Source organism: Fusarium keratoplasticum, chromosome 12 (genome assembly GCF_025433545.1).
Source record: "Fusarium keratoplasticum isolate Fu6.1 chromosome 12, whole genome shotgun sequence".
NCBI lineage: Eukaryota > Fungi > Ascomycota > Sordariomycetes > Hypocreales > Nectriaceae > Fusarium > Fusarium keratoplasticum.
Window position 1 is genome coordinate 278,383 of NC_070540.1, and position 13,227 is coordinate 291,609.

At 51.6% G+C, this 13,227-nt stretch overlaps 4 protein-coding genes across 4 annotated transcripts; 1 reads left to right on the forward strand and 3 right to left on the reverse strand.

Moving 5' to 3' along the window:
* Positions 1 to 338: 338 nt before the first annotated feature.
* On the forward strand, positions 339 to 5,239 carry NCS57_01367800 (Sulfatase domain-containing protein; the record flags this gene model as incomplete). The annotated part of the gene is made up of 6 exons (XM_053063306.1): positions 339 to 783; positions 839 to 1,105; positions 1,155 to 2,163; positions 3,186 to 3,357; positions 3,607 to 4,623; positions 4,676 to 5,239. The coding sequence occupies 6 exons, from the start codon at positions 339 to 341 to the stop codon at positions 5,237 to 5,239; spliced, it is 3,474 nt and encodes a 1,157-aa protein (XP_052906639.1).
* Positions 5,240 to 8,482: 3,243 nt separating this feature from the next.
* On the reverse strand, positions 8,483 to 9,475 carry NCS57_01367900 (Dihydroorotate dehydrogenase; the record flags this gene model as incomplete). Its single annotated transcript, XM_053063307.1, has 1 exon — positions 8,483 to 9,475. The coding sequence occupies one exon, from the start codon at positions 9,473 to 9,475 to the stop codon at positions 8,483 to 8,485; it is 993 nt and encodes a 330-aa protein (XP_052906640.1).
* Positions 9,476 to 9,928: 453 nt separating this feature from the next.
* On the reverse strand, positions 9,929 to 10,808 carry NCS57_01368000 (Apple domain-containing protein; the record flags this gene model as incomplete). Its single annotated transcript, XM_053063308.1, has 2 exons — positions 9,929 to 10,389; positions 10,445 to 10,808. The coding sequence occupies 2 exons, from the start codon at positions 10,806 to 10,808 to the stop codon at positions 9,929 to 9,931; spliced, it is 825 nt and encodes a 274-aa protein (XP_052906641.1).
* A 632-nt stretch (positions 10,809 to 11,440) lies between these two features.
* Positions 11,441 to 12,730, reverse strand: NCS57_01368100 (uncharacterized protein; the record flags this gene model as incomplete). Its single annotated transcript, XM_053063309.1, has 1 exon — positions 11,441 to 12,730. The coding sequence occupies one exon, from the start codon at positions 12,728 to 12,730 to the stop codon at positions 11,441 to 11,443; it is 1,290 nt and encodes a 429-aa protein (XP_052906642.1).
* Positions 12,731 to 13,227: the final 497 nt, after the last annotated feature.

The window sequence follows — 13,227 nt, forward strand, 5'->3', positions numbered from 1 at the left end:
AGCCCGTGGGCGGTGCGCTATGCGCATCTGCATGGTCTCCCCAGGATCGTGAATTGACGCTCCAGTGCGCGTTTCCGGAACCAGGATGCGCTCTCCCGGGGCTAACGTGCGCTCTTCCGCCGACGGAGTCCGCTCTGCCGCTATCATGTGCGCTCTTCCGAAGACCGAGTTCCGCTACTCCACAGAAGCCATGATCCTTCGTCTTATGCCTCAGCATCTCGTTTCCAATTGGACCAAGGTCCTTCCTGGACCCTGGGTTCTGGTCGAATACAAAGGAGCCATAAGGACCATCTCGTCACCATGGTCTCCAGCCTAGCATGACACCATTCCGACCCAAAATGGCGAAGACACGTCCCAACTTTCTCGTCATCGTCGCCGACGACCTCGGCTTCAGCGACTGTGGATGCTTTGGATCCGAGATCCAGACTCCCAACATCGACGCCCTGGCAGCAGAAGCCAACGGTATCCGCTTCACAAACTATCATGTAGCGGCGGCTTGCTCTCCCACGCGTTCAATGCTGATGACCGGCACGGATCATCACATTGCGGGATTGGGAGAGCTTGCAGAGTTTACGCGGAGCTCTGTTGCCCATCAGGGACAGCCGGGACATGAGGGGTACCTGAATGAGCGTGTGGTTGCTCTTCCCGAGCTCCTTAAGGATGGCGGCTATCACACGATGATGGCTGGAAAGTGGCATCTCGGATTGAAGCCCCAGCATCATCCAATTGCTCGCGGGTTTGTTCGCTCCTTTGCCCTGCTCCCAGGCTGTGCGAATCATTACGGTATGCCACCATCGCATCATTAGCCCGTCTAGAGCGACTAATCTCGTGTTCCAAGGTTACGAGCCCCAGTATGAAGATCCCGACAACGAGCCGCACAAATTCTTCGAGACGGCCACCCGAGCGCTGCATGTCGAGGACGACAAGTTTGTTGAGAAGTTGCCAGACGACTTCTACTCCTCAGATGCCTATGGCAACAAGATAATTGAATACCTCTCATCGCGAACCGAAGAAGAGAAGCAAAAGCCATTCTTTGCATACCTGCCATTCTCTGCGCCCCATTGGCCTCTTCAGGCTCCAAAGGAGATAGCCGACAAGTACAAGGGTAAGGGGTTTGCCAGGACTCAGGGAAATACGGTAGCTAATATGGGTAGGCCAATATTCGGACGGACCGCAGGCTTTGAGACTCAAGCGACTCCAGCGATTAAAGGACATGGGTCTCGTAGACCAAGACGTCCAACCTCATCCCGTGGTTCAGTGCCCAGGCGAACCCGGCCAGTGGGAAGACATGCCCAAAGATGTGCAGGAGAAATCAGCCCGCGCAATGGAAGTCTACGCTGGCATGGTCGATCGAATGGACTGGAATATCGGTAGAGTTCTTGAGTACCTGAGATTGACCGGAGAGTATGATAACACCTTCATTCTCTTCATGTCTGACAACGGAGCTGAGGGCGCCTCGTACGAGGCTCTGCCAATCCTCGGAGACGACGTTGTCGCTCACATCGCCAAGTATTACAACAACGAATTAGATAACATTGGCCGAGGCGATTCTTTTGTGTGGTACGGCTCCCAGTGGGCACAGGCTGCCACCGCTCCATCTCGGCTGTTCAAGCAGTACTCTACCGAGGGAGGCTGCCGAGTGCCGCTGGTGATCCGGCCCCCACCTAAGCGATCAGACACAGCTTCAGCCGTCACCAACGCCTACTGCACAGTCATGGACATTGTTCCCACATTCCTCGAGCTCGCTGGCCTGAAACACCCGGGCACGAGCTACAAAGGGAGGGAGATTGCACCGCTTCGAGGCAAGAGCTGGCAGCATTTCATCTCAGCCCTTGAGTCGAAAGCCCCCAGCTCTACCGACGAGGACTTTATGATTCACGGGGAAGAATACGTGACGGGCTTTGAGATCAGCGGGTCAGGCGCCTTAAGAAAAGGCCACTACAAACTGGTCTTTGTCCCAGCTCCCCGAGGACCCCAAAAGTGGGAACTCTTCAATGTCAAGGAGGACCCAGGTGAGACCAAGGACTTGAGGGAAGCGGAGCCAGAGCGGTTCGATGAGATGATGAAGCTCTGGGAGGAGTACAAGAAGGATGTGGGTGTGATTGGTGTGGCGGGAGAGTACCCTGAGGCTATCCTCGGCAGAACTGTTCCCATTAAGGATGAGTTTGATGATCCATATGGATGGATCAAGTTTATGGGGAAGCCGGATAGGGTACCTGCGCATCTGAAACATGTTGTACCAGTGTAGAAAAACTCGGATGATAGTAACCTTCTTTGGAGATAACTATAAGTACCTACCCGCCTCACATTTCAAGAGGTAGACTCACTGATCAGCGACATCCATGTGAAGCCCGTGAGTAACCCAAGGCCTATCCCACCTTGGATGCCGGTTACAAGTGGCCATGCACTTAGACGCAGTCATTTCTCTTGGCTAGGATTGTCTGTTTAGTCCATTCCATCGAGCGGTCACGTGGCATCGCGTCGGTCCATGGGCGGGGGATCTTGTCTTCTCCGTCGGATATCGGCTTCAACTAAACATTCTTTCACTCAGCCAAGAACTCGACGTTCTCTCACGTCCGGCTTTCCACAAAGTTCAACTATAGGAAATAAAGCAACCGAGTTTGGCAGCCTTTGATGGTATGGATCTCTTCAAATCTCCGCGCCCGCAATTAGGTGAGTCCAACCTGAGCCCCAACACCAAGACTCTGATGGTTGATACTAGCAGCTTGCATAATATGTCGCTCTCGAAAGGTATTATCCCCACATCTATCTCCCGGTCAGCTATTGAATGCTCTTTAGGTCAAGTGTGATAAAGCTCCTTCCGGGTGTGCAAGATGTCGCCGAGTAGGCGTTCAGTGTCCGGGCTACGAATCACAGGGGGCTGAAAGGGCCTCGGAAGAAATTGACAGGATTTATAGACGCGCTGGCCTGGAGCGAAGAAAGGCGGGCTCCTGCGAGGAGTGTCGCACCGCTAAAGCAAAATGTTCCCAGACCAAGCCTGATTGCCGAAGATGTCAGACGAAGGGGCTGGCTTGCACGTATTTGGGTCCCAGGTCAAGACTGGAGCAAGAGGCTTCGGATGTCACAGTATCTCCGGAAGTTCTGCCATCGGGGGTAGTGTCAAGAGATAATGACTGGCAAGTACAGTCCCACTCCCATCTTTGGGCCCGACTAATGGGCTACAGGCTCCATCAGTCGACTCTTCCTGATAAACTCCATCTTAAGACACTCGCCGAATCCTACTTTAACCACGTCCATCCCCTTCGAAACCTTGGATTTATCCACAAACCCTCGTTCATGAAGGCCATCGACCAGGATACGACTGTGGCTGAATATGGGGAGGCTGTGGTGTATCTTGTTTGTGCACTTGGAGCGCGATACATGCAAGTCTCTCGAAACTGCTCCCTTGTACTGGCTAACAGGCTTGACTAGGACGCCTTCAAAAACTCACGGAAATCTCTCTATGTCGAATGTACCAGGAATTCAATGGGGGCGACGAGCTAGGCACCTCGTTCGATGTCTCACATGTAGCCCCTCGACGAGGAACTTGATGGTGTGCCTGAATGTTTTTCTACATCAGGTGGCTCAAGACTAACTATGAGCTAGGCTATGGTGCTGTACGCTGAATACGGGCTTAGAATCGGCGATAATGCGTTTGTGTACATGCTTGTTGGAAGCTGCACTCGCATGAGCCGGCTATTACGACTCGACACTGAAGATCCCCAAGGGGAGTCAAATCCCCTTTCACCGCAGCAGTTGACAAAAAGAGAGTCAATAAGAAGACTCATGTGGTCTTGCTATATCCTCGACTCATTTGTGGGCGCCGGCGTCGACGGAAACCTAAGCTGGGCCGCAAGCGTGCCACCTCTGCCCCTTGTTTGTTCAGAAAAGGACTTTCTGTATCAAGAAAAGTCAAGTCCAGTATATGCTGAGGTCGACAAATGGGTACCTATGCTCCGTACCACTAGCTTGGGGGGCAATATCTGCAGAGTCATCTACTTCAGGACCCAGGTTCTCCGGCAAGACCGACAAAAACCCACCGCTTGCAGCAAGTGTGCTAACGAGAAGGCATCTAGGCACATACGTAATTACGACATACAAAATACCTCACAGCTAGCCCCATGCGACGAAAGCTCGACTTTTCTACAGCTCTTAAGTCTACTTGCAGCTTGGTATGAGAAACTACCTGACTTTCTGGTCTTCAACGACATCAACATCTACATTCACAAGGAGCAACACACCCTTGGGCCATACTTCTTCCTTCACCTTGCCTATCATGCATGCGTGTTTGATCTTACAAGAGTTACGCTCCCCGGCTATAGCTTCCCCCTATCTGCTGCGTTCTTCCAGGTTTCCGAGGAGTTCACTCTCAAGTATCGTCACGAGGCTTGGTACCATGCTTGCTGCGTCTCAAAGCTGCTAGAAACGGGGCTGAAGTGCAGTACTGAAACCTTGGATGATCATTTCACATCAACTGCGGCGTTTGAGTCCACGAAGATTCAAGTCATATATCTTACTACTATGGCAAACGGGTCTTCGAGACTCTACAACGAAGGCATGGCCAACATAAACACCAATCTCAGAGTCCTCACCGTAGCCCATCCTTATCCAGACATGCCCAACGTATATGTCAGTTACTCCTTCCATGTAGATTTGTAGTAACTAATTCTCCCAGCTCTCAGCACTCGTCCCGTTTTTGCATCGGTTCGGCTTCTCAGATATCGCGATGTACTGGCAGCCCTTCCAGAACACCGTCCTGATCGCCCCGTCGCAATCGGCAGAAGATAGCTCCGAAGTAGTTGGTCCTGTGGAGACGGCGTTCCTCAACCAGATCGCAACGTTTCGTCTCGCCCGTCGAGAAATCACAGACGAAGAGAGGAGGACAGGCACATGCACACCCTGGAGTTTCTCGTCAGCTCCGCCTAGTCCTCGACCCGAACGACCCAGACTCGCACAAACTCTGGGACCTCCCTCGCAGCCGTTTGAAGAATCAGGTCTTCACATGCTCGCGCTTGCTGGCCAGTCCCAGAGCGAGGCTGTGGCAAGCCAACTGCTTCCTATCATGATGCCTGGGCCGGAATCAGCCGTGGATGCAACGCAGGGTCTGCCTTTAGACCAACAGCAGTATTTCCGCATGGCAGAGGAGATCAGCGACTACATGACGTGGGATATTGCTCTAGCTTCTCAGTTTGACTTTCCGATGGAAGACTTCTTCTCGACTCCACGGCAGATGGAATGAGTCGCGCAGCAAATACAGGCGATCTCACAGAAATAATGACTACTGATTTAAGTATCGAGCACTCTGGTTGCGTCACGTGGTGGACATCCAGGCACAAGTAGTTTGGTTCAAGGTGGCTCCTTTAGGACCCTCCTACTTTAGGCCAAGCGACCAGGATTTATTGCTTCGTCTCCCCTTGCATCCCAATACCATTACGTGGACTCTAATGCGAACTGTGCGCCGGAATTTACGGTGATTTGCCACTCATTTGCTGCAAGGCAAACTCGTACGAGGACGCCTCGTTGGGTGGAAGCATAGCCCCCGAGGCTCTGGCAAGGCACATCACACAGCAGATAAACAAGCCACCCCTCTCAGGTGAAGATTTTTTCAAAATCAAGTCCCTGATATCTTTTCATCACCATATAGTGAACCCGAGAATTAACCACCGTTTCAAGTGAATTCGACATGTCTAGGAGGGAACCAGTGGGTGGCGTGAAGTTCTCTACTGCCAGTGTGAGGGCAGGTATACAGGCTCTCGGTGCAATCAACACCCTGCGAGCTTTTCGCCGGATCCAAGAGCCGTGCGACAGACTGAAGGAGGAGGTGAGGCCGTTTTTCCAGCTCGCTTTTAGATACCCCAACTCAGGATGCAATTCTAACACGGGGATAGGTGAACAGAATTCGCAATGCCATGGAGCTCATCTTCCAGGAAGGCCCCTCAAAAACAGCCATGGAGAAGTCTCTAATGGAGGTTATTGATTCACAAGTCACTACGATTGCTCAAGACTTGGGCTATCTTCTCAGGAGCCGTACAGAGCTTTTGAAACCCGATATACGAGGATCTATCCTGGCAAAGAAACGCATTCAGCATATCCGAGGGAGGGCTCTGGCCGTACTAGAGAACTTGGACCGCCTTCGTGACATACGTTTCCAGCAGTCATCGCTACTACCAATTTGCCAAAAGTATGTTGGCATGCCCCCATACTTATCTTCTCACGTGAAGGTTGGGCAGAAGTGCTTATTTGCTAACACTAATGATAGTGCATCTCATACTGAACAGTTAACCTCCGAACTATTGGAGAGCGATGAGGAAACAATGATGGCTGCATATGGTTGAGGATGTCGCCGACAAAGAGACTGTCGGACACACCTTGGCTCGATGATACTGCAGGACTGCCCATTCATCTTAAAACGTTATCCGGTTGGCTACCAGCGCTCCAATCCCTATCGGCGGGAGCAACGGACGAGAACCAGCACAACACCCCGAGCCACCCCGAGGGGTCGCGAAAAGCACGGGGATCGTCCCGACCTATTTGCTTCAGTGTTAACTTGAAGCCATTCCCGTGTTTTTTGCAACCCCCTGGCCACCCTTCTTGGCACAGACCGACCTTAAACACAAAATTCTTCCAGGCTGAGCACGGCAACTTTCCCAGGGCGTGTGAGGGATGCTGCTTTAAGTTTGGGCCTGATCAAGTTAAAGCCTTGTTTACAGATTTCCCAGTTGAAGTCGACGATTGCCCACCCGAAGAGACTGATGATAGCCTGTCTGGGAAGCTCTCCTACCTGATGCAGGTAATAAAATGGAAGTTGGAGGGACAGGACTTGAATGAGAACACTGCTTTAATTTTAGCGGCAGAGCACAACAATTTCCAAGTCTTGAACGTACTCATGAAGGCTTTGGCAGCTTCACACCGCGGCGACGGTCACTCATGGATCATCCCCCCCTGTGTTGTCTCATACGCTGATAACTCCCCGTTGGACCTCTTCCCGGTTCATCTCGTTAAACTTGACCAAGCCGCTGGGGATCAAAATCACAAATCTGAACAGGAATCTTGTTCAGTGGATGGCAATAACTTGAAAGGTCACTCGAAACATCCTCCATACTGGGAAGTGATAAGTACGCTCAAGGCCTACGAGGCTGCCTAGATTCCTACTAACGAAGGTTATAGACTCCTCATCCACACTGCCGGAGCTAGTCGATATCTTCTTCCACAAACTTGCTCCCACTTTTGAACCGCCTGTGCCCTCAGGCAAGACTCGGGTCAGATGGAAATGCGTATGGTTGAACCCTGTCGTTGGAGCCTGTTGCTATGCTGACATGAACTTAAGAGCTGTGGCGATGATCTATTTGAAGATTTTACCGAAAACAAGCTGGGCTCTTTGGATGCATTGAGAGCTCGCCTATCGGAAGAGCATAGAACACGCAGCTCCGGTCAGCAAAAAAGCGACTTCAACCCCCAATCAGTCTTCAGTTTATTAGAAACTGTCCTCACTTGGGTGAAACGGATAACACTACTAAGGGAGAAGCGTCATCAACTGACCAATACTCCTCTACCAACTCTCAAGTCACAGGTTCCACAACCTGACTGCTCACAGCCAGGCCAGGAGGTCCTGCACCTTCTCCTCTGTATTGACAAGGGAGAATCTCTCACCAGACTACACCAGGATCGTCTCTGCAGTGTTAACGGAGACAAAGACCTCTTTGCGTTCCTGAGAGTTTGTTACCACAAACATAGGAAGTTCACTTCCTGGTTCACCCTGCGGAGTGTGAAGAGTTTGTCATTGACTAGAGTATGTCTTATCGAATGCGATTCATTGATCAACACCAGCTTACTGTCATTCCTATAGTTCAAAGTAGATGCCAACTACTTCGCGGGAGTCCATGACCACAGCGTGGCTTGCTCGTCTCAGTGCATCTGTCTCCCTCCTGTTGAGAGAGTAGAGTCAAACGAGTATCGCTGTGCACCAGCACCCAAGGTTGAGCTGGGCTACTTTCCCGCCCTTGGCCCACGAGAACTACTACACTACTTTAAAAAGCCCCATGATTTCGAGATCCCCCAGCGCAGCTACTTGAATCAGATCCCGAAGCGGGCGTGTGGGCAGTTGCGGGCAGCACAGGACCAGGCCGAACTTGGTTGGGGGTTGCATTTCGAGGAGGGGTGGCACTGGAAGACCATCTACTTCATCATGGTTGCCCTAGTAGCTGTGCCAGCCATGGTATTTGGGATTGTTTGGTCGATTGTCAAGGAAGACATCCAGAGTGCGTTTGCCATTTCCGGGGCCTGGATAGCTTTGGGGCCCTTGATGCTGGGGTATATAGCGATTCGAGATGTTTGACGTGGTGGAGGACCAAAACATGTTGGAAAGGTATCTAGATGTACACAATCTTCGGCGTAATGACGTTAGGAAAGAAGGTAACTGGTCGGTAGGGGAATATTAGCAAGGTCAGATCTTTTGGTCTCTACAAAACTGATGTATAACTGATCAAAGCTTCCAATTCCGGTCAATATCGCTTTCGATCCTCTCGAAAACCTTGACACCCTGTTTGCCCAAAGCAGTGCCTACGGCCACCGCGCTTGCACCGACCGCTCTCATCCTCCGAAAGCCATCACCATCACGAACCCCACCAACTCCGATAATGGCAATATGTTTCAATTCTTCGGTTTGATTAAGGAACCTCCGTAAGGTTGACACGTTTCCGAGAGCGAGAGCGTGTAACGGTGGACCAGCCATGCCGCCGACACCAAGGTTTGGCAGCTGGGGCGTCAGGTTGTTTTCACCATCTCGTTCGAGGATGAGGCAAGATCCGAGAGTGTTTGTCGCGGTAATGAAGCTGATAGAAGACGCTGACGGTGCGAGCGTTTCAATCAAGGAGGTGAACTGACCCTCGTACGTGTAGGGTGGTGTTTTGATTCCAATTGGCATTGCAGGGTTCTTGGGCAGTCTGGAAAGATATTTCTCAAGAGCTGCGCCGTGATACGCAGGTGGTGGGGCGCCAGGGATGTTTGGGCAGCTCAAGTTGACTTCCATTGCCAGAGGGAAAGACAGGACTTTTGAAGTGGACGCAAGCAGCTCATAGGAAGCCAGAATATCTTCGGGTGAGCCCGTGACGCTTACAATGAAAGTCTTCTTCATCGTCGGAAGCCGGTCGCCAATTTCCTTAAGAAACTTGATGTATCCTTCCAAAGGGATTGGACTGTAACCAAGACTGTTTAGACTGGCTGTTGCATTCTCTGTGTGGCCTGCAGGGGGAACTTGGTTCGAGGAAGTTCCCTCGTTTGGCTTTGCCGTAGCAGGGTCAAAGAAAAGATATCGATGGTTAGCATCCTGGTGGTCGAAACTTTTGATAAGAGACGTCCTTGTCGTGACAGCACCTGTTGATGGGCAAGCGGCTAGGGCAATGAGATCATCAAGGTCTGTAGCCCATGGCGTCGCTGAGTTTAGCAACGGAGGGTCGATAGTCAGACGAACAGGCATCGTTGCGGCGTTGTTGGATGATTGTTGAGGGTGAGGGGTTCACCGTGTTGCATTGCAGTCGAAGATAAAGGTCGTTGATAAGGTAGGGCGGTTATGTAATCTTGGTGGTGGGACTGGAATGGCGATAACCTCGGCACCACCAGGTGCGCTGATTTCCGGCCGTACAACGTACGTTCCTAGAACTGAGGTCAAGGTGTTTTTAGAGCTTGAAGGGTTCCAATGAACGCTGAAGTGCCAAATCGAGAATGAGGAGCCTGGCCGAACTAGAAATGGGCAAAGATGGTCCATTAAGAGTTAGGGGACGGCATATGCCGACTTGAGACAAAAAGTAAAGGAGTCTTAATAAAGTCAGATTGAGAAAAATAATGATTGTCCATTTTATGCATCAGATCCCTCTAGACAAACGCCGATGGTAAAACTGGCTTAAGCAGTCTCCAAGACAACACCAACAACTTAAACCTTTTGCAAGGCAAGACCATCAAAGTACCAATCGAGCTCAGAACCACTCGAATAAATCTTGAACATGAACGAAGCCTCGCCGCCCTGGCCCTCACGCACAGTGAACCTGGTGTAGAACTGATGCCATCCCCCAATGTACTGGGCCGGATACTCAGGGAAAGCCTCATAGATAGTCTGATCGCCGCGGTAGATGACGGTGCGGATCAAGTCGAAAGGCTCAATGTCCTTCTTGTTGGACTTGGCCAGGAAGGTGATCCGATAGGAGGAGCCAGGCTCGAGGTGGAATGTGGGCAAGTACTTGACCTTGACTACGCCTTGATCGGCGACTTCCAGGACGCGAAGGGCCCAAGAGTCTGGCTGTTGGATGTCGAAGTAAAAGTCCCCCTCCTTTTCCATATCTAGACCCCACTTTTCGACATCCCGGTCCTCAAAGTCCAAGTTGAAGAGGGTGTCGGCTGGCGATAAGTCATTAGAATGGGCCTCAAGAGTGTGTGAGGAGCATGCACTCACCGTTGGTACACTGATAGCATTCAAGCTGAGAAAAGTAGCTACCGCTAGCCTCTTCACGGTGGCCGACAGAAGCAAAGTTTCCAGAAAAGAGCTGGCAAAAGCCGGATTCGGGTCGAAAGTTGAAGAAGGTGCATGAAGGAGTCTTGGCGCAAAGATCGGCACATTGGGTTACTCGAGGGATGTTTTGAGGATCGCCAATCTTTCCAGAGTCGTCGTTGATGTAGCCTTGCTTTGAGCAAGCCAGCTTGCTTGGGCGGGCGTTAATGATGGAGCAGTAGGGCTCAGAGTCACGAGGGAGGACGGTCGCGCTGGCTCCAGAGAGGAGGAGGCCGGCGAGGGCTGTGAGGTATTGAGATGATCGCATGGCTAAGTTTCTCTGCGTAGAGGTCGTTGAGAAGGGTGTTTCTTGTAGAATTATATTGAATTGTAAAAACCTCGTGAGTTTACAGTAGATATATAAAACTCCTAGCTCCTCCATCCGCTTGTTGTTGAAATGCAATTACGGCCATCAAGTGTGCAACTGCGCCTCAGAGCCCATCGGGCTCCGAGTAAGCGGAGTACTAGCTGAGATTGAGCAAGCCACATTAATGCTTCATCTGGCCCGTAATTAGCCAGTACCGGGATTGTGTGACAGTGTTGAGCCCAGCCACACGACAAAGGCCGAGGGCGTTGAATCCGCTTACTTGCAGGGGTTGAAAGGTCGCCGACCTGCGAATGCATGCACAATCGGCCAAGTCCGTGTGCGGCCTCTTTTCTGCCGCTACCAAGCGCCACAGAAGCTGAGTTCTATACTCGACTACAGGTCAAACATGGAAGCTCTCGCGCAAGCAGAGTCACATATGTCGAGGAGTGGCCGATTCTGAATCAGAGAACTGTTGCATTTCATCAAAGACTATCGTCACAAACGAAGAAAACTCTAACTAACGTGTTCTAAAGTCGTAGCCAATCCATAGTCGCAGCACTCTTCATACAAACAAAAGGCCTTGCACAGAAAACTTAAGCAGTCCGAGTCATCTTGACCTTGCTCAACCCCGACCCACCATCATCCCTCGTGGAGCTAACAGCAAGCTCGAACTTGGTAGTGGCACCAGCAGCAGCCGCAATATTAACAGTTCTAGTCCTGATACCAGTGTTCCATGCAGTCGTTCCAACCTTGCGGATGCTCCATTCGATGCCTGGGTCGGCTTCAAACGTGACACGCATCTTTTGGCCGGCCTTGATTGAGAAGATGTTGATGGCGCCCTTCCAAGCTTTACCTGTGACGGACTTGGAGTAAGTGCCGCCAACTTTGGCAACGTTGACAAGGGGGTGGGTGGTTGTGGGTGGTCCTCCAAGTTTGAGTGGAATCTTCTGGCCGTTGGGGTACTTGATGGTCTGGTCCCTGCAGGCAAGGACGAAGCGATGCCACAGAGTGGATGTAATCTTTGTGTCTGTCGACAGCGACTTCCGCTCAAGTTCGTAGGTTGCCTTGTTAGGATGCCCCTTCATCCAGTTATTGACATCAGTTGGAGACCATCCGCCTAATCTGTCGGCAAAGTGGAAGAAGAGGGCAGCAGCCTCGTCATTCTGGTAGAGAGGGATTCCGAATTGGTACTCTTCAGGGTAGAGGCCGCGGTTCATGATAGCGTTGGTGGTAGGGTAGGCAAGCCCATCAAAGTAGCGAGCAATGCCTTGACGCCACCATTCATTTCCCTTTGTCCAAGTAGTAACAGTCGGACGATGGAACTGCTCCACACACTGGTACATGCCCTTGATGACGTCCTTCTGAATGGCCAATAGAGGGTACTTGCTAGTGCCGGGAGGAAAGTCGATGATCATGTAGCAAGGATCCTTGGTACCAAAGTTGTTGTCGTCGACTTGAACGATATCGCCGAGGACGCCCGAGACAAAGCCGATGTGAATCTTGAGAGGACCAGCCATCGATCCAAAGATTCCGACGCCTTTCTTGATGGCAGCAGCGACACCGTTGACGATCTCGCTGTAGCGAGGTTCCTTCTGCCAATGCCCAGGAACCTGGTACAGACGAGCAGTGATGGAACCTCCTGTGATGGTCCGAGTCCAGGCATTGTTGCAGGTACTTCCTGCAAGATCCTGTGCGCTCTGAGGAAGAGGTCCTTTCCAGACTGGGCAGCTGAACAACTGGCGTGTCCACCATTTGCTCCAGTCGACCTCGAAGCCGGGGAGGAGAGTCGGGGCGGCCGGTTCGGCGGCCGGGCTTGCGGCGGCAGGGGTGAGACCTGTGAGGGCCGTCGCAGTGATGGCGAGGAGCCGGAGGGAGTTGACCATGGCGAGTTTGACCAAGAGTGAGTGGCAGTATCAAGTTGAAGCTCTCATGAGCGGGAAACGAAGAAAAGGGCGAGCAAAGGGGAAGTATTTTAACAACTCAGCTTCTCTCGCCAAGGATTCTAGGCTTCAACTATTTTTACTCAACCGCCTAAAAAATCAAGCTTAAATTTCCAGGGTCTTCTAGTGTGCCCTCATGGGAAGCCACCACGTCTCCATTCGAGGCAGAAAACCGTTAGCATTGGCCCATGCTTAAATATCGTGGCGGCGCCTCACTCGAATGCCGAGTTGCACTGAAGCTTCTGGTTGGTTGGTGTTTTCAGCCTTGGACGCTACTTGTGAGGGGGGCTGAAACGCGTCCTGGCAATCTCCGTTGAGTTGCGGAGGGCGGTGGACACGAGGGCAGAGAGTCACACGGGGAGCATTTTTTGGTCTTTATTAGAAGAGATATAATGAGTTGCCTTTGACCCCTTCCGGGCTCTAAATGACAATGAGTGCCT